The sequence below is a fragment of the Mesoplodon densirostris genome, chromosome 14 (assembly GCF_025265405.1).
Source record: "Mesoplodon densirostris isolate mMesDen1 chromosome 14, mMesDen1 primary haplotype, whole genome shotgun sequence".
NCBI classification, from domain to species: Eukaryota; Metazoa; Chordata; class Mammalia; order Artiodactyla; family Ziphiidae; genus Mesoplodon; species Mesoplodon densirostris.
Window position 1 is genome coordinate 58,994,524 of NC_082674.1, and position 25,576 is coordinate 59,020,099.

The 25,576-nt window shown below is 45.2% G+C and overlaps 1 protein-coding gene across 3 annotated transcripts in view; it reads left to right on the forward strand.

Moving 5' to 3' along the window:
• The window catches only part of ANTXR1 (ANTXR cell adhesion molecule 1), a 292,266-nt gene that overhangs the window by 210,511 nt on the left and 56,179 nt on the right, over positions 1-25,576 (forward strand). Inside the window, exon 18 of one of the 3 annotated variants that reach the window (XM_060117937.1) lies at positions 1,531-2,476. The exons of the other annotated variants lie outside the window; for them this stretch is intronic. Within the exon in view, the coding sequence (XP_059973920.1) occupies positions 1,531-1,539 (9 nt within the window). The 3' untranslated portion in view covers positions 1,540-2,476. Of the gene's footprint in view, positions 1-1,530; positions 2,477-25,576 lie in introns of those variants that run through there. 3 annotated transcript variants of the gene reach the window in all.

A 25,576-nucleotide genomic window follows, 5' to 3' on the forward strand; every position in this document is an offset into this window, starting at 1 on the left:
GGGGTTGGATGTTACCCTGTGTGTAACAGGAAGGCTGCATGGAGTGGTGGGTCAGCAGAGGAGGGACGTGATGTAATTCACGTTCTACCAAGACTGCCCTTGATGCAAGGGGGAGAATGGATTGTAGGGGCTCCAGAGTGGAAACCGGGAGACCAGTGAGGAGCTGGTTGCAACAGCCCTGGGGGAGAGGCAGTGGTGGTGACCTGCAAAAGGATGGAGAGGAAATGGCCAGGAGTGGATGGATTCTGAAAGTATTATGGAGATACAGCTGATGAGACTGGCTGATGGCCGCCTCATCCCTCTTTTGACCTGACAGTCCCTCCAGTCCCCTCCACCTCCTGTAGTGTCCTTCCCAGCACACTCTGCCCTGGGAATTCCAATTCCCTTCACCCAGGAGTGACCTCTCAGTAATGCCCAGAAAGCAGAATGAAAGTCCAGCAGGGTGCCATTTGTTTGTCACCCTTTGGTTTTGCTTTGTTGATTCATTGTCGTGCCTAGCTGTGACCTTCTTGACTGTTCATGGTGACCTTTAGAATCACGTGGAGATGAACAATGAGACCTTGCTGTAGTCCAGAATCGCTTCAACAGAAATACAAGTGAAGTGATTCTGTTCTGTCTCGTTTGGGGGCTGGCGGGAAGATGAGTCATTTGCACATTCATTTACCCTGCTGCCATTTGGAGACTGAAAAACCAGAATGCGTTGCCATAGATGCCAATCATCAGCCAATGTCCCATGCACGCTGGGGCACAGCAAGGGGTAGGCACTCCTGAATAGGGGACCGAGGAGATGGGGAAGATACCAGGTGGTGTGTCAGAAAGTGATTGTTCACAGCTGACAGTAAAAAGAAGAAGAGAGAGATCATGGGTGGAGGGGGTAAGCCAGAGGCCAGGCTTGGTCTGAAAAGACTGCAGAGAGGAGGTATGAATTCAGCTTTTCCTTTGAGGATGCTCAGGCTTTGGCTAAACAAAAAAACCAAGGAGACCAACAGGGTCGCCAGTCAGCAAGTTTACACGTGCGTGCATATGTATATGCAACCCCTTCTCCGGCCAGCGAGAACATTTTCTTGGCGTGCGCTTTGAGCCTTCATTAATGCTTTCAGTGCTAAGGAATGAGAACTCTCCCTCCCTCACCTACCAGACAGCCAGTCTTCCCCCAGGAAAACAGAGGGGGATCAACCGCAGCGGCAGGTGTTTGGCACGTCTGCATACACCCCTCACCCCCCTCGCTGATGTGAGGGAGTTCTGATTCCTTGACGGCAATGAACTACACCCCCTCTGAAACCTTCACTGGCTCCCCCTGCCTGCACACAGATGCGTTTTCTGGACGCTTATTCCCCAGCTGCTCATAAGTGTCAAATAAGTTTGGGAAACGCTGCACTTAACAATGTGAAAAAGGTTTTTTGTTTTTTTTTTATCTGCAAGACCTGAAAGATGCTTTCATGAACCAATGGCACTGGGGGTCTCCAAAGGGGAAGGATATATCATGCAGCATTTCCCAAACTTGAAAATGACTGCTCTGTTTTTATACAGCATCACTAGCGCCCTGTGGAAGGCACTTTGGGAAAGGCTGGGCTACGCAGCAGCGCTAGCAGCATAGCCCCACACAGCCGGTCAGACTCTGCCTGCCTCTCCTCGCGTCCTGCACAAAGCAGCCTGCCCTTTGAGACATTGTTTCAGCCAACAGGCCTTATGTATTCTAGCATCAGGACCTCCACTCACATCACGCCGCAGCCCAAATTATCCTGGCCTTTCCTGTCCTCTCACTGTAACTCAACACAAGTCCTATCTCCTCTAGAAAGCTCTGCCAGTCCCTCTCAGGGCTCGGAAAGACCGTCTGCCTCTGAGCCATCATCACATTCGTTCGTGTCCCACTCATTCAGCATTTCATAGCTGGTTTCTCCCCCTTTCCATCTCGAACACCTCACATGGGATAAGTGCTCAACAAGAGGAGAGGCAGGAAGGCGGTTGAGAAGGACAAGGAAAGAGGCCAGGGAGAAGGAGGCCGGGGAAGCAGAGGTGGAAGAAGAGTCCTCCAAGATTTCAGACATTGGAAGAAGAGGAGAGAAGAGCGCGGAGCTGACAGAGGGAAAGAGAGTCCTCCAAGATTTCAGACATTGGAAGAAGAGGAGAGAAGAGCACGGAGGTGACAGAGGGAAAGAGAGTCCACCAAGATCTCAGACATAGCACTTTTGCCGAGTGCGGGGGGCAGGGATGCAAAGCCGGGGAAGGCACCTCGTCTACTTTGCAGAAAAGAAGATCCATGAGGTTCTCCTTCTATGACCACCAGCCCCCAGGGAGGGGGGCCTGTCCCCAGGCCCACGTTGCTAAAGGCCAGTCCCCAACTGCAGGGCACCAGCTCTAACTGGAGGTGCCATACCTGAGAATGGCCCCAACTGTGACCCCTTAACCTAACTTACATCTTAATAATAATTAATATGATAATTAGATATATAATTACACTATTAAAACAACATATGTATCCCTTTCTTTGTTGTGTTCTGTACACAACATAATACAATATACAATTAGTACTAAATGTTAAACAAAATAAATAACAAAATAAATAAATAACAAATTAACCCTAAAGCTGTTGCCCTAAGAGTCCTTTCCCTAAAGCTGGTGCCTTCCTTTTACACAGGAGGGGCCTGAAACTCACAGAGCAGCTTGAGCCTTGAATTTGGGCTTAAACCTTGACTTTGTAGCCTTGGGCACTCACTTCCTGGACCGCTTTAAGCACTGCCTCCCTGGCCAGGGAGTCTGTGATCTCTTTCTCAGCCAAATGGCCAGCTGCCTGAGGTGGAGACGCAAGAAACATCCCCACGTCTGCTTTGTGCTTCTAACTCACACAAAAACGGCCGCCCCTTTTAACAAACCTGTTTTTCTGATGGGACCAGACCTTCCTTTATTTTCTTTTCTATACACTGAAAAACTGCCAAACAAAATATGGTATGCTATAAACGAGGTGAAACAGACATCTTCCAAAAGTGCCCATCCTTGGTGAGATGTCAGTCCATTCCACCACCTTAGTTCCCTTCTGCAAAGGCCAGTGGCCCTGCCAGAGTCGCACCTTGGAAAAGCTCATGCTACGGAAGCACACGGCTCGGCGGGTTTGCCAGACCCCGTCTCTTAACACTCTGTTGAATGCCCAGATGTATTTCTTTCATGCTTGTGCATACATTCCATTTCGGAGTGTCAGGACAACACCTCAGTCCGTCTCCCAAAAGTGGTTCGTGGAAAGAGCCCGAATGCCAGGAGACCTGGGTTCCAGTCAGCGTTTCCTCTGACTTTTACCATTCGCGAGCAGACGACCATGCCCCAGGTGCCAGCAGCCATGGGACACAGCGGGGACAATGGACCCCAAGCGCCAAGCGTAACGGGCTGATGCAGGCCGCGGGAGAGAGGTCAGTCCGGCTTCTCCGGTCCCTCCACCAGCCCCCGAGGATGCACAGTCAGCAGAGCTGAGCCAGGGCAGGCCTGAGGCCAGAGCCGGAGCTGTCCACACTAGGTCACAGGCAGCCGTCGGAGAAGAGCTGGAAGTGTGTAAGGAACTGAGCATGTGTAAGAGCCCAGTCCAGGGGAGTGTTTCTAGGGCCTGCGAGGAGGAAGAAGAGAAAACGATGCAGGACACCCCAGGCTCAGGGAGACCAAGCCACTCCCTGGCCTGCAGGCTGGGCTAATTCCTCGTTACCAGCCCCTACAAAACTGGGTTTCTCTCCTTCTGAGCTCTGGCACCTGGTACGTGGCGCGAGATGACTTGCGCATGATCAAAATATAACTTTGGTTTGTATTTCCCTCCACCCCTTGTACACTTTATTCACTGAGAGATTTTTCCTCCTGCCACCAGATATGAGCTTGGCAGGACCACAGCTCCTCGGCCCACTCTCAGGTTGTAGGCAGATGTGCAATCAGGAGCGCACTCTAAATTCAGCAGTCAGAAAGTCCAATCTAAGAGATTAATTAAAACCTCCAACCTGATCCGGTGTTCAGTCTCCCCCCGCCCCGCCCTGAGCTGGACTCCCCATGGAGGAAGGGTACTGGTATCTCTCCTCTGTTTCTCCACTTTGCTTTTCTCCTTCTCAGCCCCACCCCAGCTTGTCAGCCAATTTCTCACACCGTCTGGTCAAGGACAGGTGAGCAGAGATAGAAGAAAGAATAGATTTTCCTTGAACTTGGACCATTAAGCTGGGCCCAGCACAGGCTAAATGCTGACTCGGTTTTCCCCTGGGGTGTCTGGAGCTCCTTCTGGATCCTCTCCTGCAGTTTCCGTGACCTGGGTGATGTCTCTTCATTCCCCGTGTTTGCTTGTAGTTGCTTCCAGAACCTCGGGATGGAGTGTTCATCTCCAGCTTCCTGCTGTCCAAGTCCCTCTGTCCACGAGATGGCTTTAGACGGGATCCCTTCTGCATGGCCACCTCTGCTCCACAGGAGATACTCACGCAACACGTGGCCTGGCCAACCCTATGGCAGCCATCTCTATCCCACTACCACGGGCAGCTTCCAGAACTCTGTGCTCACCATATTTCAGGAACTGGCTTCCAAGCTCTCTGTTTCCTCACTCACCTCACTAGGCTTGAGGGGAAGCCCTCCCCACTCCCTATACCTCTCCCCCAAGTGGGCAGGCCACTGGGGACTCACAGCACAGCAACAGCATCCCTAGAAACCCTTCTCCCTACCCCAACCCCTTTTCAGATCTTTCATCCAGCTGAGGGGTCCAAGCATCATGGAGCCGGCTTACAGATGTTGCCTTGGAAACCTGCCTTGGGTGATTAGACACCTCCTCAGAATCTCCTGCATCTTGGAGTGTAGACAAAACTTCCATTTTAACATTCCTCACACATGTATCTTAGATTTTAATCATGTATTTATTTAAGTATAAGCCCCAGAGGACATGAACTTCATCTGGTTTATTCACTGCTGTATGCCAGCATATAATAGGTGCTCAGGGAATAATTGTTGAATTAGTGAATTAATTTTTTTTTTTTTTTTTTGCGGTACGCGGGCCTCTCACTGTTGTGGCCTCTCCCACTGCGGTCTCTCCCGTTGCAGAGCACAGGCTCCGGACACGCAGGCTCAGCGGCCACGGCTCATGGGCCCAGCCGCTCCGAAGCATGTGGGATCTTCCCGGACCGGGGCACGAAGCCGTGTCCCCTGCATCGGCAGGTGAACTGTCAACCACTGCGCCACCAGGGAAGCCCTGAATTAATTTTTAAGTAAAGTCACAGTCTCTCCCCAGACTGTAAACTGTATGAGCGTAGAGACTGAGATTATTTTTACTCAGTATTTACCTCTAGTGTCTAGTAGAGTGCTAGCCCATAGTAGGGGTTTTAAAAATAGTTTTGAATGAACTAATGAACCCAGGCAAATGGCCACATTTCTCTAAGTAGACTTCATGGAGGCTCCACTGGCCCCAAATCTCTCTCCCTCCCTTCCTCAAATTCTTTACTTGGCCACACTGCTTAAAACCCTACCAATCAGAGAGCTTCTCTCTCAGTTTGGGTCTTTAACAGTGCAAATATCTGCACTGGGGAAATGGAAGTTGCCAGTCCTTTATACTTAAGAATGCAGTTTGATACAGGAAGACTAGTTGCAGGGCTGAGAGGGTGTCAGGAAGAAGGGCTCACAAGAAAGAAAATGGCGGGCCTCAAGGTGGGGGCACTTGTAGTGCCTTGCCAAGGAGACTGAGCCTCCTACCAGGAGGTGAAAGGAAAATGGGAAACAAAGCCGGTGTGTTTTAGAGCTTGCCTTTAGCACTCCCTCCTGCCACACAGTTTTTAAGAACCACTTCATTTTTAGAGCTAGAAGGAATCTTCAATACCATGAGAGTCTGTGGTTTTCAAACATGTTTGAGCCAAAAGGAGAAGGCCTTCTTTAAATGCAATCTTACCATAAGCCCAATATGAAAAACAGGTAAATGGAGATGATCTGGTTCTAGGCAGGCAGTGAGCCAGAAAACCAAGCGTGTGCGTGCGCGCACACACACACACAATTTTCCCACAGTACTCTCCACACCTCCCCCTCAGAATTCCTAAGTGCTGTGAAACAGTGCATCCAAACACAGGAAGAGACCCACAGTTGTCCTCTGTCGTCACCATGTCTGTGAGGCTGGGCTCCAGAGGTCAAAGAAAATGGACCTGACTTTTCCCCTCCCTCCATCGAGGATCAGACCTCCATTCCCCAAACTCCTCATCTATTCTGTAAATGTTTGCTAAATCAAAGAAAGAGCCCTTTCATGGGGTCACTAAAGACTTCCCCTGAGTTTAATATGACCAATAAATATTTACTAAGTGCTGGCTACACCCTTGACCCTGTGTATGGCACTCAGAACAAATGGCCATTGTCATTGCTACGTTCATCAACACTCTTGTGATGCTGTTTGTTCAACCTTCTCCAAACCATCTAAATTACCACTAAACATCCAGCCCACATCTGTTCAGCTTTTCTCTAAATGTGCTGTGAGACACGCTGTGAAATGATTTGCTGAAATGCAGATAAACTACATCTGTCAGCCCCCATCTATGATTCTGGTGAGACTTGCAAAAAAAATGAGGTTTGGCCCCAATTCACTCTTTGCAAACCTTGGCTCAAAAGGACGACCACTGCTTCCTGTCCTTGGAACTTACAAACCATCTGTGTAATGACCTGTTCTAGCTTCCTGCCAAGCACTGACGTCCATCGCACCAGTCAGCAGTTCCCACCAAAAGTGCTTAGGGCCTCAGGGCCTCCCATCCCTGCTGCTGGCCCAAGTCCAGGTCACAGAGATGGCTCCCTCATCCTCTTGCTTGTTACAGGAGTACAATGGGAAGCGGGGAGGGTTCAAATTAGTGCAATTATTTCTGTATAGGCAATACCAATCCGGGGCTCAGAATTGCTTAGCTGAGAGCAGAAGAACAAAGACTTTACAGAGAAACATGGCTAGGTTTGCCACCCAGCTCTACCACATGCTGCCTGGGTTTGGTTAACGACCCTCTCTGAACCTGCCAAATGAGCTCATAGAAGGTTGTGAGGATTAAACTCAATATGGTCCATGAAGTGCTTAGGACGGTGGCTGGCACACATCAAGACTGTCACTATGAGAAAGTGTTCTTGTTGATCACCTCCTTTAGGTCAAGGGTGGGACAGGGCAAGGAACAGGCCCAGAGGGAGGGTCTGTGTGTGAGGGGCATATTCACAGGTACACAATTCACTTCTTTTTCTAGGCATCAGGAGGTATGCAGAAAAGACAGTCTTCCCTATAAAGTTTGGATTCTCATAGAGAAAGAATCGTGAAAAAAATGTCTGTCCCCTTTCAGTCACGTGGTTTGTGAATTTGGTGTCCTCAGGTCAGGCTGAGATCCCAGAGTACTGGCCCCCAGCTGGTTCTGGAGCTACTTTTCAGAAGACCCACAGGTTCTCATGGGCAAGTTCTTCAGGGTGGCTCCTAACCCCCCAGATTGCTCAGTACAAGGGATTCAGTCTCCTTGAGCACTCTTAAGAAGACCCAGAGGAACCGAGAGAGAGAGAGACCCTTCCAAAGAAGTGTCCATCCAGGAGGCAAAGGTTTTCACAATCCGTGCTCCCAGCCCTCATGGGAAAATTGCAGAAAAGTCACCCCACGCCTTTGTTGATTAAAATTAAACAGGCAGGATTCAGCTACAGTGGATTGCAGAAGTCCTGGGTCAATTTGTAAAGCAAATTTATTTTTTAAATACTTGAGCTAAAGGCAATAGTAATAAATGACAGCTGGGAATTTGAAGTTTTATTTTCAGTTCTGAAAAAAATTAAGGAGTTGGGTATCCTTGTATATTTTCATATTAAGGATAAATAAATAGGGAGATTCCACTGTGTTTGTCAGTCTAAAAAGCAATCAATTCAATATGCCGTTGTCACAGATTCAGACCCCTTAGATAAAGCCCTCCTCACTGAAGGATATGAAAGTGACAAGGGTAGGTTAAGAGCAGAAAGCTGCTGGGAAGGTCCCTGGAAAGGGAGCTGGTGCCTGCCAGCCTGCTCCCTCTCAAAGCACCTACTTCAGCCTGGGGCTCTGCTAAGAGGGGTAGCACTTCCAGCCTTGACTTTGACCAGCTTTCAAGCAGGAGTCAGAGATCATAGCGGGAACAAAACCACCACAGCCAGGAACCCAGCATAGAAGGTGAAACCCAGCCGAGGACATCTGGCCTCTGTAACTTACAGCATTCATAAAAGGCTAACAGAAAACCAAAGGCCTATTAAATATCCCTGCCCCACCTAGATCAGCACTTAATTGGGGTGGAGGGCCCTCAAGGGAGAAGGAATATAAGTGGTCCCAAAGGCAGGAGAGACCTTGGTCTGAAAAGCTCAGGTCCAATTAAACCAAGCCAGGAGCCTTTATTGCTGCCCTATGTTGGCATCAGGAAACTCGTTTTTAGTTCTGCTAATGGTTACAATGTAGAGATTATTATGTTTTTTATTTCATGGACTTAATCAATGTTTAAAAGAATTAAACAAATGAGACCAAAGATCACAACTTCCTCATCCATCACAGATGGACAACTTTTCCCAGAGCCAGCCTCTTCTTAAGAAGTCCGCAGGGCTTCCCTGGTGGCACAGTGGTTGAGAGTCCGCCTGCCGATGCAGGGGACATGGGTTCGTGCCCCGGTCTGGGAAGATCCCACATGCCGCGGAGCGGCTGGGCCCGTGAGCCATGGCCGCTGGGCCTGCGTGTCCGGAGGCTGTGCTCTGCAACGGGAGAGGCCACAGCGGTGAGAGGCCCGTGTACCGCAAAAAAAAAAAGAAGTCCCCAGTTTCCTTATCAGGGTTCTGGTAGTCCTACTATTATATTGGTGGCTTTGTCAGAGCAGTTCGTAAGCAGAATGGGCTGTAGGCCCCTGCTGTGATCAGAAAACTTCTCTGTGTAAATGTATCTCCCCAAGCTACCTACAGAAAGTCTCCAAAAGGAGAAAGGTTAATCTCTTTGCTTTAGGGACCTTGAATCTAGTTAATATCCCAACGTGCACGTGAGGAACACGTGCACACGCACACACACACACACACGCATGCACACACCCATCACTGATGAAAATGGCTAAGAGTAGATCTTGTTCTTTATTTATTCACCATTTTTTATCACTTATAATTGGGTCTTTTACCATGCGCCAGGCACTGTGCTCTATTCTTACCTGATTCATCAACTTCGTGCATCACAGACTTTTAGTGTATGTTGAAATGGTAGATGCCCTTGGTAATTGTGACTCAGTAGATCCAAGGGTTTGGCATCTGTGTGTCTAACAAAAAGCCCAGTTGATGCTTGTGGCTGAGTAGCTCTCCTGGGAGGCCTCCCAGTTTGTCCCCAGCCTCCTGACCGAGGTGCCCCCAATCTCCCGGCAGGTGGTATCTCATCACCGCAGAGCAGACTGGATCAGGCTGGTCACCTGAGGGAGGGGCGCTGACCTCCCAATGTGGCCTGAGAATCTATTCGCTTTCCCTGGGCAGTCACACAACTGTCTCAATTTGACCAGACGGTCTGAAACCCCCAGATCCTCTTCACCCTGGCTGTGACTGAGCCAGGGGTCCCCCACACCAGAATCAATTTTTTTAAGTGCTAGACCTGGCTTTTAATCCTAAATACCTAAATTATTTAATTTAGCCTATTGTTACAGCTTGTCCAGTCCCTTTAGCATCCTGGCTCCATTCTGCCATGCATCCGTCACAGCCGGGAGTCATGAGTACACATGGCAGAAAATGCCCTTGTACCCTGCTGTCCATTAGAGGCAGCAGCTGCCCAGACCAGCAGCTCTGTCTGTACTTGGCCACAGCCTCCTCCACCACCAGAAAGTTCCCCTCTCTTGTGAGGTTGAGCTCTTCCAGAATCAGCTCTATTCTTCCTGCGTATTTTTTTTTTTTTTTTTGCGGTACGCGGGCCTCTCACTGCTGTGGCCTCTCCCGTTGCGGAGCACAGGCTCTGGACGTGCAGGCTCAGCGGCCATGGCGCACGGACCCAGCCGCTCCACAGCATGTGGGATCTTCCCAGACCGGGGAATGAACCCGTGTCCCCTGCATCGGCAGGCGAACTCTCAACCACTGCGCCACCAGGGAAGCCCCCTGCGTATTTTTTTTTAGCAAGCTTCTTAGCTATTAAAAACCAAAGAAGGCCACTATAAGAAAATTTTTATTGGAGAGAAACTCTCTCTCCTGAGGACAGTACCTTTTTCTGTTTATGAAATTCCCAGTTAGAGCCATGATTTAAAGAAATGGGAGGCTAACTTGAAGTCTATTTTGGTTAATATTCATGTTGGTGGTGGTTTCACCTATTGAAAAGGCAAAAATATTTAACAGAAATACCCACATCGGGAGCCCAGACAGTCCCACGTAGGGAGTCCAAGAAACCTTGGATCTGAGCCCTAACCTTCCCCTTTGTGGCTCAGTTTTTCCAGCCTATAAGGGAGCAATGATTCCTGCTGCTTCCTCTTCATGCAGAGCTACTGAAGAGGTCTGCAAGATAAGGCCATGCTGGACTTTGAATTTCTGGGGCAAAAATTAAACAGTTACAGTTGTAGCATCATCCTCTGAAATTAGGTTTCCTCACCCACAAAATGTTCCCACTGGTGCCTGGAATGATAAGAAATGCTTAAATTTGGATAGAGAGACAATTAACTGAGAGTTTTCCCATCTGTTGAGGAGCAACCAGTCATTTCTTTGAAACCTCTGAATCTGAGACACTAGGGAAGTCACAGCTTGTATCTCTAACATAAAAGGCCTCCTTGTACTATATAAGAATTATAGGATTTTCCTGGTGGCACAGTGGTTGAGAGTCCGCCTGCCGATGCAGGGGACACGGGTTCGCGCCCCGGTACGGGAAGATCCCACATGCTACAGAGCAGCTGGGCCCATGAGCCTTGGCCACTGAGCCTGCACGTCTGGAGCCTGTGCTCCGCAACAGGAGAGGCCACAACAGTGAGAGGCCTGCGTACTGCAAAAAAAAAAAAAAAAAAAGAATTATAAATTATAACAATTGCTCTAAAAGCAGGTGTGTGTATTGTTCTTTATTTCTTTAAAACAACTTTTCAAAACATGTCTTCTGTGTCTTAGCTTCAGTCGAATGTGCTTCTTAGAATGGATTTCCGTAGCAAGTAGTTGACTGTCCTCTGGTGGATTGTAAAGGCGGGGTCCATCATCTTCTCCCTGAGCAGAAATTGTTGGGGGCTGATCCTAGCTAACTATGAAACTAAAGGATTGAGCATTTGACCCCTGGAAATCTCGACACTCCAGTGATTCCTCTCCCCTGTATCACATTTGTTTTGAGACTCTTAAAGAGATCATCATTACCTCAAATACAAAGGGTGATTTTATGTGGTATGTCCTGAGAATACGGCTCTTATGAACCATCATAATAAAATGAAGGTGCATTAAATAAAACATCATGTACAGAACAGAGAAGATGGATGGAGTGCCACAGAAAAGACTTAAGCAATATTCAACTATACACTAAGTGGAAACATATGGGAAGGCGGGTTTTTTTTCAGTGTTTTTTTTTTTTTAAGTAGTGTGGGGCTTTTAAATGACACTATACATTTATAACAGCTGCCTGTTGACCAGGAGTTATAGAGACCCTCCAATTACAGAGTATCAGAACTCAGTGGCCACTGTTCCCCAAAATAGTCATGTCCATTGAAACCAATTTAAAGACACCTTTCAAAAAGTATCTATAGGGCTTCCCTGGTGGCGCAGTGGTTGAGAATCTGCCTGCTAATGCAGGGGACACAGGTTCAAGCCCTGGTCTGGGAAGATCCCACATGCTGTGGAGCAACTAGGGCCGTGAGCCACAACTACTGAGCCTCCGTGTCTGGAGCCTGTGCTCCTCAACAAGAGAGGCCGCGACAGTGAGAGGCCCGCGCACCGCGATGAAGAGTGGCCTCTGCTTGCCACAACTAGAGAGAGCCCTTGCACAGAGGCGAAGACCCAGCACAGCCAAAAATAAAAAAATAAATAAATTTTAAAAAAAAGTATCTATACAACTTTATGCACCTAAAATACAGTAAAATCTCATATGAGATATCAGAGTTCAGGCGGTTTGTTAGCCTTTGTACTCAAATGAAAGATTATTTCTTTTAAATTCTCCAGGTAAAGCCCCATCTTGTCCCTATATCATAATTTAACTTTTAATATGAGTGAGAGTGAAAAGGGGACCTAAAAATAAAGTAAAAGGCATTCAGTGGGGTCTTAGTTCAAATCATGGGACAGCTCATCAAAAAGATATTGTCAGTGAGTCGATTAAATTTTGCTTGGGGCCTCCCTGGTGGCGCAAGTGGTTGAGAGTCCGCCTGCCGATGCAGGGGATACGGGTTCGTGCCCCGGTCTGGGAGGATCCCATATGCCGCGGAGCGGCTGGGCCCATGAGCCGTGGCCGCTGGGCCTGCGCGTCCGGAGCCTGCGCGTCCGGAGCCTGTGCTCCGCAACGGGGGAGGCCACAACAGTGAGAGGCCCGCATACCGCAAAAAAAAAAAAAAAAAAAAAAAAAAAAAAAATTTTGCTTGGATTGAGTTTTCCCCTTTAGGAAAATAAAAAGATCTCTGGTTCCTGATGCATCACCCAAAAAAGGGGATCCATTGAAATGTGAAAATAGTGAAATGTAGAAATAAACATATAGTTCCCAAATATTAACAGTGGTCATGGTCATGCTCCTGAGGTTTTCTTTTATCTTTTTTCCATAAAGTTTTTAACGCCCTTAATTACTTTTATTTAATAAAAGAAGTGGTAATTTAAGAAAAGAGAGAATGCTGCAGATACATGCTGGAAGGGGTGATTAAAGAACTGGGTCTGTGATGTCTGAGCTAGACTTCCTGCTGGGTAGAAAAACGTTCCAGCCCATTGCGTCAAAGGCCGAGCAAGGAGGTGTGAGTGGCTGGTCACACCAGGACACAATGGTTCTCTGTGGTGGCCACCTCTGCTTACATTGCATTCAGCACCACCTTCACTTCCATGGCCCAGGTCTCCCAAGACACTCATTCACAAGGTCACATCATTCAAAATCCTTTTCTGGTCTTCTTGTCATTCTTTTTGTCCAAGGTTTTTGGACTCAGAGCTTTGGTATGAAATTGAGTCTTCATTTAGTTCAGAATTTTTTCTTTACCCAGTGACAGAGCATGATGAGGTAATGTTTTCTGGCAGGCTGACCCAAGATTTGAATCCTTAAAAATGAAAAACATTGAGAGCTTAAAAAGCCAGTGTCAAATATTCTCTCAGTATTCTTGAGTAGGCAGTGATGTTTTCCTAGTGTTAATTTCAGGGTGACAGAACTGTCATTATCCCTACCTGTCCCCACTGCAAAATTATAAATATATCAGTTATTCTCTAGAACAGTAGTAATGAACTCTAGTAAAAAAAAAAAAAAAAAAAAAAAAAAAAAGACACCAGAAGACTGTCTTTCCCCCGAGAGACTATTTAGTAGGCTATTCTCTATTGGTCAGAACAAAAGCAGGCCAGAAAGGGGGTGGGGAATGACCCCAGAATCACTGGATGGTGAGAAAGGAGGCAAGGAGTGAAATGGTGTTGAAGGCACTTGACTAGTTTCCAAGGTGGAGGAGGCATCCTTGTGTAGGTTTCCTTAAACTAGAGCAGAACAGCACCATTGTCCCAGCCCTGGCATATCAAGAAGATAAACTTTTTAAAGGATTCTTCTCATTCACAAAAACGGATGTGCCCTGAAGTGGTGGGACTCTGACATGTGTGACCCATAAACCACTTTCGCGTGGCCCAGAACCTGCTCTGAAGTTTTAGTTTGCATTAATTACAGTTTTATAATCACTGTCTAGAACTGCTCCTTTTTGCACTCTTTGATGCCCTTTCAGATATAAGGAGAAGTGGCAGCTTTTCATTTATCTAAAGAAGGCATACGTTTGTGATTTGCCTTCAGAAAGAGCCCCTTCCCTCTCCCCATGTTCCATACTTTGGGGGTCCCTGTGATTCTTAGAGAAGCAAGGAAATGACTCTCTTCCAGCCCAGAGCAGCTCTGACCTGGCATCAGGTCACCTCTATGCAGAAGGCCCCCTGAGGCCTGTGCTGGTGGGACAATGATCCACAGCTTGAGATCACTTCAGGGGTACATGGATAGGGAGGAAAGTTGTATAGACAAGAATGACTCAGTGGGCTTCCCTGGTGCCGCAGTGGTTGAGAGTCCACCTGACGATGCAGGGGATGCGGGTTTGTGCCCCGGTCAGGGAAGATCCCACATCCCACAGAGCGGCTGGGCCCGTGAGCCATGACCGCTAAGCCTGCGCGTCTGGAGCCTGTGCTACACAACAGGAGAGGCCACAACAGTGAGAGGCCCACGTACCGCCAAAAAAAAAAAAAAAAAAGAGGAAGAAAAAAAGAATGACTCAGTGACTAACAGCTTGGACACTCACAGATCAGAGGAAGGGCCATGTCTTGCTCAGCCAGCTCCTCCTTGTAGATAACATTAGAAGCAACTTCCTCTGTCAATCTCACCCAAATATTGGCTGTGACTGTTCAGCTGGCATCTCCCTTTCTAAATCCCCTACAGTTTCCCTTCCCTTCCTACTGGTTTCTCTTTTTGGTTTGGTAAGTTTTCCCTCCTACTAATTTACCAACCTGGAGAGATGAGGGTTCTGAATTTTCTTACTTCATTCTTAGTTCATTCTTACAATGGGACTATGAAGAAGTGCTCTCGTTGCAAGGATAGTCCTCTACTTGAGCAGAGTAACTCAGTACTCTCTCCTTCAGCTCCAATAAGGCTGATCCAAACTGGGAGGTCATCAGTGAAACTTAGTTCAAACAAGGGCCAACACTTCAAGAATCATCATCATCATCATCACCGTCATGACCAAAATGACCAAAAATGTTTTAATTTTTTAGGAGGCCTTTGCCTAAAATGAAATAATTTTTATTATTTTCATTGTGTGTTGGATTCGTTAAATCAGAGTGATCAAACAGAATATTAAAAGAGTGTCTGAGGGGTTTCCCTGGTGGCACAGTGGTTAAGAATCTGCCTGCCAATGCAGGGTACACAGGTTCGAGCCCTGGTCCAGAAAGATCCCACATGCTGCGGAGCAACTAAGCCCATGCGCCACAACTACTGAGCCTGCGCTCTAGAGCCTGCGAGCCACAGCTACTGAGCCCGCGAGCCACAGCTACTGAGCCCGCGTGCCACAACTACTGAGCCCGCATGCCACAACTACTGAAACCCACGCACCTAGAGCCCATACTCTGCAGCAAGAGAAGCCACTGCAATAAGAAGCTCGCACCCCGCAACAAGGAGTAGCCCCTGCTCACCACAACTAGAGAAAGCCCGTGCACAGCAGTGAAGACCCAACGCAGCCATAAATAAATAAATAAATAAATAGATAGATAGATAGATAGATAGATAGATAGATAAATAAATAAAAATAGTGTCTGAAAATCAGGCAAGAGTAGGGAAACAGATATGAATTACCTAAAGGAGAAAATGGCTAAAAATTACAGTATTACAGATTATTTGTTTAATCTCAAATGTAGATGTATACCAAATATATTCCAAATTTCAGTTGAGTGTTGGGTTACTGAAGGTAAACAGAAACCACACCTCCACCCTTCCCCTTTGAGTTTTTTTTTTTTTTTTTTTTTTTTTTTTTTGCGGTACGCAGGCCTCTCACTGTTGTGGCCTCTCCCGTTGTGGAGCACAGGCTCCGGACGCGCAGGCTCAGCGGCCATGGCTCACGGGCCCAGCCGCTCCACCACATGTGGGATGTCCCTGGACCGGGGCATGAACCCGTGTCCCCTGCATCGGCAGGAGGACTCTCAACCACTGTGCCACCAGGGAAGCCCCCACTTTGAGTTTTAAACTCTGGTACATAAACTATGTTCTCATCTCCACCTGGTCCTGCCAACAGTGAGGTTGAATGCTGTCTAACAATATGGCCAGGGCCCCTGCCTCTGGAGTAGTTTCTAAGGTAATAAAAAAATCTACCGTGTCAATACCGTTTGAAAGATGACCTGTATCAATACAGATTCCAGGTTACCTCTGGCCTGAGCAAGTCTAAAAAACAAATCAGATCTCCTTTTTCAAGGAGTATGAACTTTTGGAATTTTCCTTTCATTCCTATAGAAGATATTGCCCTTTTGGTCAGGTCATGTATGGTAATTATATCCAAAGCTCAAAGAAGTCATGTCTACATGATTGACGACCTCCTTGACAGCAGTAGGTTGAAATCACTGTTGTTTTTTATTGACTGAAGATTGTGTTGACACTCTTTGAAAATGGACTTAAGGTGATCTAGATAGTAATCGGCCTCTGATTTAGGCTACAGCTCCTCATAGAACCGTTCTGTTCATGACAAGAACTCTGTCCTTTTGCTGCTCTTCACTTTTCGCTCAACCACCTTTTTTCCTCCGTGTTCCTCTCCCTTGCCCCCACATCCCTACCTAGGCCAGTAAATGTCCTACTTCAAAGTTTCCGAAAATGGGTTTGCATTCCATTCCCTCTGCAGAGTGTCTCAGTGCCCCACCCTGAGTGCAGGTTTATGTTATTCACAAGAACATAAAGGATTATGAGATGTCCTGGCACCATCCTGCCTAATACTCCTCAGACCCATGCATCTCTTTTTTTTTTTTTAGCTTAGTTTATTGAAGTATAGTTGATTTACAATGTTGTGTTAATTTCTACTGTACAGAAAAGTGATTCAGTTATACATATAATACGTTATTTTTCATATTCTTTTCCATTATGGTTTATCACAGGGTATCAAATATATCAATATTTCCCTGTGCTATACAGTAGGACCTTGTTGTTTATCCAGTCTATATATAATAGTTTGCATCTGCTAATCCCAAACTCCCAATCCATCCCTCCCAGCACCCCCTCCTTGGCAACCACAAATCTGTTCTCTATGTCTGTGAGTCTGTTTCTGTTTGGTAGATAAGTTCATTTGTTTTACATTTTACATTCCACATGTAAGTGCTATTATATGGTATTTGTCTGTCTCTTTCTGACTTACTTCACTTAGTATGATAATCTTGAGGTCCATCCATGTTGCTGCAAATGGCATTATTTCATTCTTTTTTATGGCTGAGTAGTGTCCCATTGTATACATGTATACTTTTTTATCCATTCATCTGTCGATGGACATTGAGCTTGCTTCCATGTCTTGGCTACTGTAAATTGTGCTGCTATAACACTGAGGTGCATGTATCTTTTCGAATTAGTTTTCTCTGGATATGGACCCATACATCTCTTGGTTCAGATACTGCTCTTCCTTCCCACAGCACATAAGTCTGACAGCTTTAAAAAAAATCATTTTCCTCTTAAAATGACACAGGGGACAAAGGAGTTCAACTCCACTCCCATTTATGAAAGTATTCCTAAAGTATTCAAAACTTTGTGACGAATTTACACTGTACCGTGTGACTAACGTATGAACAGGAAGCTCCTTGGAGATTAAACCAGTCTCTCCTGGGCAATTTGCACAAATTTAGGGAAGGAAGCCCTAGGTTAACAGATGCATGGACATATCTGTGATGCCACCTTTCCTGTTTTTTCTGTGATTCTCCCAGCCGAGGTCAGTGCCCCTCACGTCCCTTCTCTTTAGTGCTGTGTACACTTTTATGCTTTTGCCTCCCTGATTCCCGTCAAAATTTAACCTGCCCATGTCCCTTTCTCCAGATTTAACAATCCTGAGTACTCTTTTCCCTGGCCTCAAAAAGGGTAGATAAGTATGCTGAGTTACTGGGTGCCAATACCTAGGGAATTTCTCTCCTGGATTCTCCTGCATCCATTTTAAGAGGGGTCTCTGTGAGGTGCTCCCTGCCATTTACTGTGTGTGTGGCCCTGGAGAAGGGCCTTAGCCTTCAAGAGCATCCATCTCTTTATCTTTGAAATGGGAATAGTAATACCTACTTTACAAGGTTGTGGTGAGGTTTTAGGATAACATAAGTAGGCTTGGATAAACCATGGCTATTATAACAGTGACCACCCTGTGCCCATTAGATGGACTTTTAAGCTTGTTCACAGGATACGAATAGAACTGTAACATTCATAGGACTTAATGTGGTAGTTGACAAATGTTTCACCATGTTCCTAGGAAGCAGAGTCTGCTTCTTCGTGCCTTTATTTTACAGGTACTCTGGCGCCCTTCTGTGGGCCAGGCCCTGGGTGATGAAGGAAACAGTGGTCAGCAGAGAGCTTTCAGTATAGTAACAAAGACAGGGACAAATACACAAATACACAATGGCAAAGGTGAAAGAGGAAAAGGGCAGGACATGAAAGAGATTACGAGGTGGGCATAATTGAGCCTGGAGGTGGGCAGGAAGACCTCTCTGAAAAAGGGACTAAGCAAAACATGAGGTGTGAACAGAATCTAGCCAAGCAAGGTTTGGGGGAAGCATGTTCCAGGCAGAACACGTGCAAAGGCCATGAAGTAAAGATGGCCATGAAGTAGTGATGACCATGGAGTTGAAAGGAAACCGCAGGACAGGCAGGTGGGGAGAAAGGGGAGCAGGAGGTGAGAGTGATCATTCAGGGCCTTGTCGGCCACATCAGTACTTTTTGTTATTGAAGTACAGTTGATTTACAATGTGTTAGTTTCATGGGTACAGCACAGTGATTCAGTTATGTATATGTTTGTGTGTGTGTGTGTGTATGTGTGTATTCTTTTTCAGATTCTTTTCCCTTATAGGTTATTACAAAATATTGACTATAGTTCCCTGTGCTATACAGTAGGACCTTGTTATTTATCTGTTTTATATATAGGAGTGTGTATATGTTAATCCCAAATTCTTAATTTATCCCTCCCCCTTTCCCCTTTGGTAACCATAAATTTCTTTCCGATGTCTGTGGGTCTATTTCTGTTTTGTAAATAAGTTCATTTGTATCTCTCTTTTCTTTGATTCCACATGTAAGCAATATCATATGATATTTTTCTTTCTCTGTCTGATTTACTTCACTTAGTATGATAATCTCTAGGTCCATCCCTGTTACTGCAAATGGCATTATTTCATTCTTTTTATGGCTGAGTAATATTCCGTTGTATAAATATGCCACATCTTCTTTATTCATTCATCTGTCAATGGACATTTAGGTTGTTGCCATGTCTTGGCTGTTGTAAATAGTGCTGCTATGAACATTGGGGTGCATGTTATCTTTTCGAATTATACTTTCTCTGGATATGTGCCCAGGAGTGAGATTACAGGATCATATGGTAACTCTATTTTTAGCACATTGGTAGTTTGGATCTCAGCAGTGAGGTGGATTGGAAAGAGGAGCAAGAGAGGTCTCAGAGAGACTAGTTAGGAGGCAGGAGATGATGAACTGGACTACCTGGGGGAAGAAGATCTTTGCCTTTTGCTCATGTCCTGGGTGGACCAGAGTCCCTTGGAAAACTTGCCTTCCTCACAAAAGGTAAAGAACCTCTAGGAGGTAAAGAACTTGGCATTGTGTATAAAGGTGGTGCCTTGGAGGCCTTTGCATCCATACCTCCTACTAAGCCAGGAAGTGAAGGCTGTCCCTGAGTTGTTCTGTTTCCTATGGTCCAGGCAGTCTCCTGGCCCTAAGCTCTCAGTCCTTCTGAATCAGGTGAGCAGGATGAGGACTTTTTCCACATAGTAGCTAACATTCCCAAACTGCCCTTGCCAAACCAGCAAATAGAGTTCCTTATACAGGATAGCCTTACTGAGTTGGATTTAAATTAAGGTAGGGGAAGAGGGAGCACGAGGAAAACTGACAAAAAGCCCAACTTGTCAGTGTCTCAGTGGCCTTCTCATTCCTAGTAGGTACATGTAGTCACCTGCCCCCAAGCATTCTCTGCCCCCTGTTGAGTGGGCCCTGGTGAAAGGCTGATCACTTGGAGAGGACATGGAGAGCAGGTCATGCAGCCAAGGGAGACAAAGGCCAAGCTAGTTTCAAAGGTCTCATCAACCCATAGGAATGGGGGAGCCTGGGGCCAGAAGAGCATACAAGAGGTAAGAAATGCAGAAAGCCAGTTGCAGCAACATAACCTGGCCAAGGAGGATTCCAGAGTCAGAGGTCCATGCAGGCACCTGGGTGACCTTTTGCTGTCCTGGTAAGGGCTTGTGCAACTGGGAGGGACCGTATAAATAGACAGAAATGAAGTAGGCAGTGCCACTGCCGGTCTCTCCAGGTGGAGGTCTCTACTGAGTCCACTTCCACTGAACAAATAAAATGCACTGGTCAGGGCTTCCCTGGTGGTGCAGTGGTTGGAAGTCCGCCTGCCGATGCAGGAGACGCGGGTTCATGCCCCGGGCCAGGAAGATCCCATATGCCGCAGGGCGGCTGGGCCTGTGAGCCATGGCCGCTGAGCCTGCGCGTCCGGAACCTGTGCTCTGCAACGGGAGAGGCCACAACAGTGAGAGGCCCGCATACCGCAAAAAAAAAAAAAAAAAAAAAATGCACTGGTCATTAGCAATATCCTTTATTTACAATTAAGGTGCTGAAATCTGCAAAAGCTCTTCTATATTTTATATCCTGACTCTTTCCAAAAGATTTAAGATATAATTTTTTTCCTCTTTACAATTCATGCAATACTCTCACTAAATATGAGCCTAACACACCATTTCTTCCCGGATCCTATAGAACGTAAGCTCAAACCAGCCTGGGAATAATTATCACAAATATTTAATTAATGAGCCAGAATTAGTGAGGTGTTTCATGCACCATGGAGATGAGGCATTTTGATACTGGATCATGATCCCATTTCATATCCAACTCTATGCAGTCTTGTAATTAGGAAGAGTATTTGGGCCCAGTAGAGGCCTGAAACCAATTTTGAGTTTGGATAACTTAAATTAATGCTTTTTACTCCTAAATTAATCCCAGATTTTGAGTGCTATAAATTTTTCATTTCTATGTCTGGCCGATCGCAAACATCAGCCATGACCTTTCAGGGCACTCTGGCAGGATCCTAGCAGCCCTCACCTGAAAAGCAGATGAGTCCAGGAGGATGTCAGAGGCTCCTCGGAGTCAGCTGGGCAAGGACCGGCTTGTGTAAATTTGGAGCGGGTAGCCAACTGCATGGTCAAAATGTAAGAGTCATCCCAAAGCCCAGCATACTCCAGCAGGCCACCACGATGGCCTGCCACAGCACCTCAAATGCCCAGTATTGGGGCCACCCCTTTAGAGTAAAACTCTGTCTCAGGAGTGTTCCTATAGGAGTTACATTATTAAGGTTAGAGGTTCAGCTGATCTAGCAAATTCCAAAACAATACAGGATAGAACTCTTTTTTCTCACATGTAACCTTCTGAGGATAAGCTGTCCAAAGTCAATATGGTGGCTTCATGCTGTCAGGGGACCAGGCTTCTTCTGTCTTGTGTCTCCACTATCCCAAGAGTGTGGCTTTCATCTGCATAGTCCAAAAAAAGAAAAGGGGAAGGTACGCCCCTTCCTTTTAAGGCACAACCTAGAATTTGTACACATCATTTCTCACATCCAACTGTTCAGAGTATAGGTTACTTGGCCACACCTGGACACAAAGGAAGCCACACCCACCTGTGAATTCCTGCACCACACTAGGTCAGCATCACTTACCACCTCTTGAACCAATTTATGCAAGGGAGGCTGGGAAACGTAATCTTTACTATATTGTCCTGTGCCTAGTGAAATGCCAGGGTTCACCTGCTGGAGGAAGAAAGTGAAAATGGATATGGGAGACAATTAACCATTTCTATTTACAGTGTATACTTGTGGACATGGAAAGAAAGTGCCTATTAAGGAATAAACCTTCATAGTGGACCCAGCGCATGGATCACACTAGAGACTTGTCACATACAAAGCATAGAGGACTGAAAGGCAAAGGCACTCAGGACAAGCAAGTTTGGATTAGAAGGAAGAGTGGGGATATATGGAACCCTTCTCTAGGAAGAGCATCTAGAGGGCACCGAAATTCTGATGTAGTTAAAAACAGAGACATAGAGAGCTGGAAGAGAATAGTGGGAGTGGGGAGGTATCAGGACCCAAAACAGATTCTCAAATGTATAATATTACTGGTGGCCAATTCTGTAAGTAGCCATGCTTCTTGAATCCTTCTGCCCTAGATTCATTCCCATCTAAAAACACATTGTTGCTCAAAAGAAAGAGTTCAGCATTAAACAGAGCTGGAGTTATAGCTGTGCTCCATCATTAACTTGCAGAGAGACCCTGGACAAATTACTTAGCCTTTCTGAGCCCACTTATACATTTTTGAATCACAGCAATAATATTAACCAACAGTGCAATTAGGTGCACAAAATGAGATGATGTATATAAAACAATTAGTACTAAGCCTGGCTCGGTGAATGGTAGATGCAATTAGTATGAAACTTTTCACCTCATAACAAGCAACTGGTCCCTCAAATAAGGAGCTTAGCCATTATGACAGGGTCATGGGATAGAAAAATGGTGCATGTGTGAGATGCTGAGAACCTAAAGGACACATACCTATGTCTCACTGGCAACAATATAGCAATCACAAAAGCAAAATATTCTTTATTTTTTAATTAATATTCTCTCCACTTGGAGAAAGCACTTTGATAGCTACAGGCATGGGAAAAGAATGCACCCTAAAGATGGGATTCCTCACATTGTGCAAAAGAAGAAAACAAACCTTCATCCATGAGCTTCTATCTATGGAGCAGGATGAGGCCAGAGCTATGCACCAGATGAATAAGTAATTTCATAATTTTACATTTCACATCCAAGCTAAATAATACTCTTGGCTAAGCAATCTCAGGTTATCTTCTGGCACCATTGTTTTAAGGCAAATACCTCAACATAAATAAAATAATAAATAGAAAGACTATATTAATGATAGTTCTAAGTACTCAGAGTCATTTAACTGGGATTATGGACAAGGACAGGGAAAATATACTCAAAATTATTAACTGGAAGAGACAGAAAGGGAGAGAAGGAAGGCTGTGAGTAAAATTAGTTCATCCTGGGTCACACTTTCACTCACTCAGCATGACCGTGCCACATTGTTTTTCTAAATCTTAAAAAAGTGCATGAAAGCAACATTATTACTGAGAACCATCCAAAATGTCATCCAGGCTTTTTGGAGAAATAATTGCTGCACTGCTTAGCAGGACCCATGGAGAGTACATTGAACTGGATGCCACCAATGATGAGAGGTTGGTCAATACCAATGGCTGGTTTTTAGAAAGGCAAATCTAAGAAACAATATTTAGGGCATGTTACACCAGGTCAGACCATTCAGCACCATTTGCTTCCTCTTGAATCAACAAATGTTTTCAATTAATTCCATCTCTGAAGTGTATGACCCATGGAATCTCTGCATATATCTTCATCTTACTACCCTGAACACACTGAATCACTGAATTTTGAGTCCCTTTGGCCACCTGATCACTTTCCCTGAATCTCCTTTCTCCAATCCTATTCTTTTTTTTTTTTTTTTAAGATTTGTCAGTTAGAACTAGACAGGTGCAGACATAATATGCCAAGGTTTTATATAATGATGATGAGACATAAATACAGTTCCTTATGTCACCATGTATGCTTTTGTCTTTGTTGACTGCAATGGTATATTGACCTTCCTCAGGAGCCATTAGAGAGAGTCCTTCTCTACTTGGACTTACTAATTCATTTATTTTCATGGCAGGTAATTCATTGTAACTTTGGACATAGGTGAGACATGGACACTTAGCAACCTTTCACAGAACCTTGGGACAGAGTTTATTCATCCACATTTGGGTGGCAAGACTACTTTATCTTACTGTGCTTCCTCTCTGTCAGGGTACTTATTAAAATATTTTTTAAAGACGTTCAGGTTGGAATGATAATTGGAGCATATGTATTCCACTTCACTGCAGAAGCAGGGGAGACCTTTCAACCCTGAGCTACCCACTGGTAGCATGGGAGTAGGTGATAGGATGTCTCAGGCCCAGGTCACATAAGTAAGCTCACACAATTGTGTAAACAGGCAAAATCCCTTCAATATTGCAACATCATTCCCAAGCTTCTCCCAATTCAGCCTTTTCTCATCACCATAACAGCCTACATTTCATAATGAATAATGCAAAGTAATATCAAGAGAACAAAAAGGGAAATTTGTGATGGTTTCCTTTGGGGTTATATCTTTCTCTCATCCAGTGAGCTTATCTTTCTCCTGGGGACCCTTGGATTCTAGCCATGTGAAGTCCTAGCCAATCAGGCAATAGGCAATGAGTAGAGCACAGATCGGGATCCTTACCAACCTTTGAAGAGTGCCAAGTTCAGAGTCCAAAAAAAAGAGAAACCCACAACAACTCCTGTGCTCAGCTCCACAAACCAGGAATGGCCCTGCTAGGCAAAGCAGTGAGTTATTTCATTACTGTTTTGTAACAAACCACTCTAAACATAGTGGTTTACAATGGAATATTTCACAGAACTACAACAAATAATTCTAAAATTTGTATGGAACCACAAAAGACCCCAAATAGCCAAAATCATCTTTAAAAAGAAGAATAAAGCTGGAAGCATCACATTCTCTGATTTCAAGCTATACTACAAAGCTATCATAATCAAAACAGATTGTATTGGCACAAAAACAGACACATAGATCAATGGAACAGAATTGAGAGCCCAAAAATAAACCCACACATATATGGACAATTAATCTATGACAAAGGAGCAAAAAACATGCAATGAAGAATGGACAGTCTCTTCAACAAATGGTGCTGGGAAAACAGGACAGCCACATGCAAAAGAACGAAACTAGACCACTATCTTATGTTATACACAAAAATTAACTCGAAATGGATTAAAGACTTGAACATAAGACCTGAAATTATAAAATTCCTGGAAGAAAACATAAACAGTAACCTCACTGACATCAGTGTTAGCAATGTTTTTGTGGATCTGATTCCAAAGGCAAGGAAAACAAAAGCAAAAATAAATAAGACTACATCAAACTAAAAGGCTTCTGTACCATGAAGGAAACCATCATCAAAACGAAAAGGCAACCTACTGAATGGGAGAATATATTTGCAAATCATATATCCAAGGGGTTAATATCCAAAATATATAAAGACTCATACAACTCAACAACAACCAAAAAAAACAAACAACCCGATTTTAAAAATGGGCATAGGATCTGAATAGACATTTTTCCAAAGAAGACATACAGATGGCCAACAAGCACATCACTAGTTATTGGAGAAATGCAAATCAAAACCACAATGAGATATCACCTCACACCTCTTAGAATGGCCATTGTGGAAAAGACAAGAAATAACAAATGTTGGAGAGGGTGTAGAGAAAAGAGAACCCTCATGCACTGTTGGTGGGAATGTCAATTGGTGCAGCCACTATGGAAAACAGTATGGAGATTCCTCAAAATATTAAAATTAGAACTACCATATGACCCAGCTATTCCACTTCTGGACACTAATTCAGAAAGATATACGCATCCTTATGCTCATTGCAGCATTTTTTCCCGTAGCCAAGGTATGGAAAAAGCCTAAGTGTCTATCAATGGATAGGTGGATAAAGAAGATGTGGTGTGTGTATATCTACTCAGATATTTTAAAAAATGAAATCCTGACATTTGCAACAATATGGGTGGACCTTGAGGGTATTATGCTGAGCTAATAAGTCAGACAGAGAAAGACAACTACTGTATGTTATCCACTCATATATGGAATCTA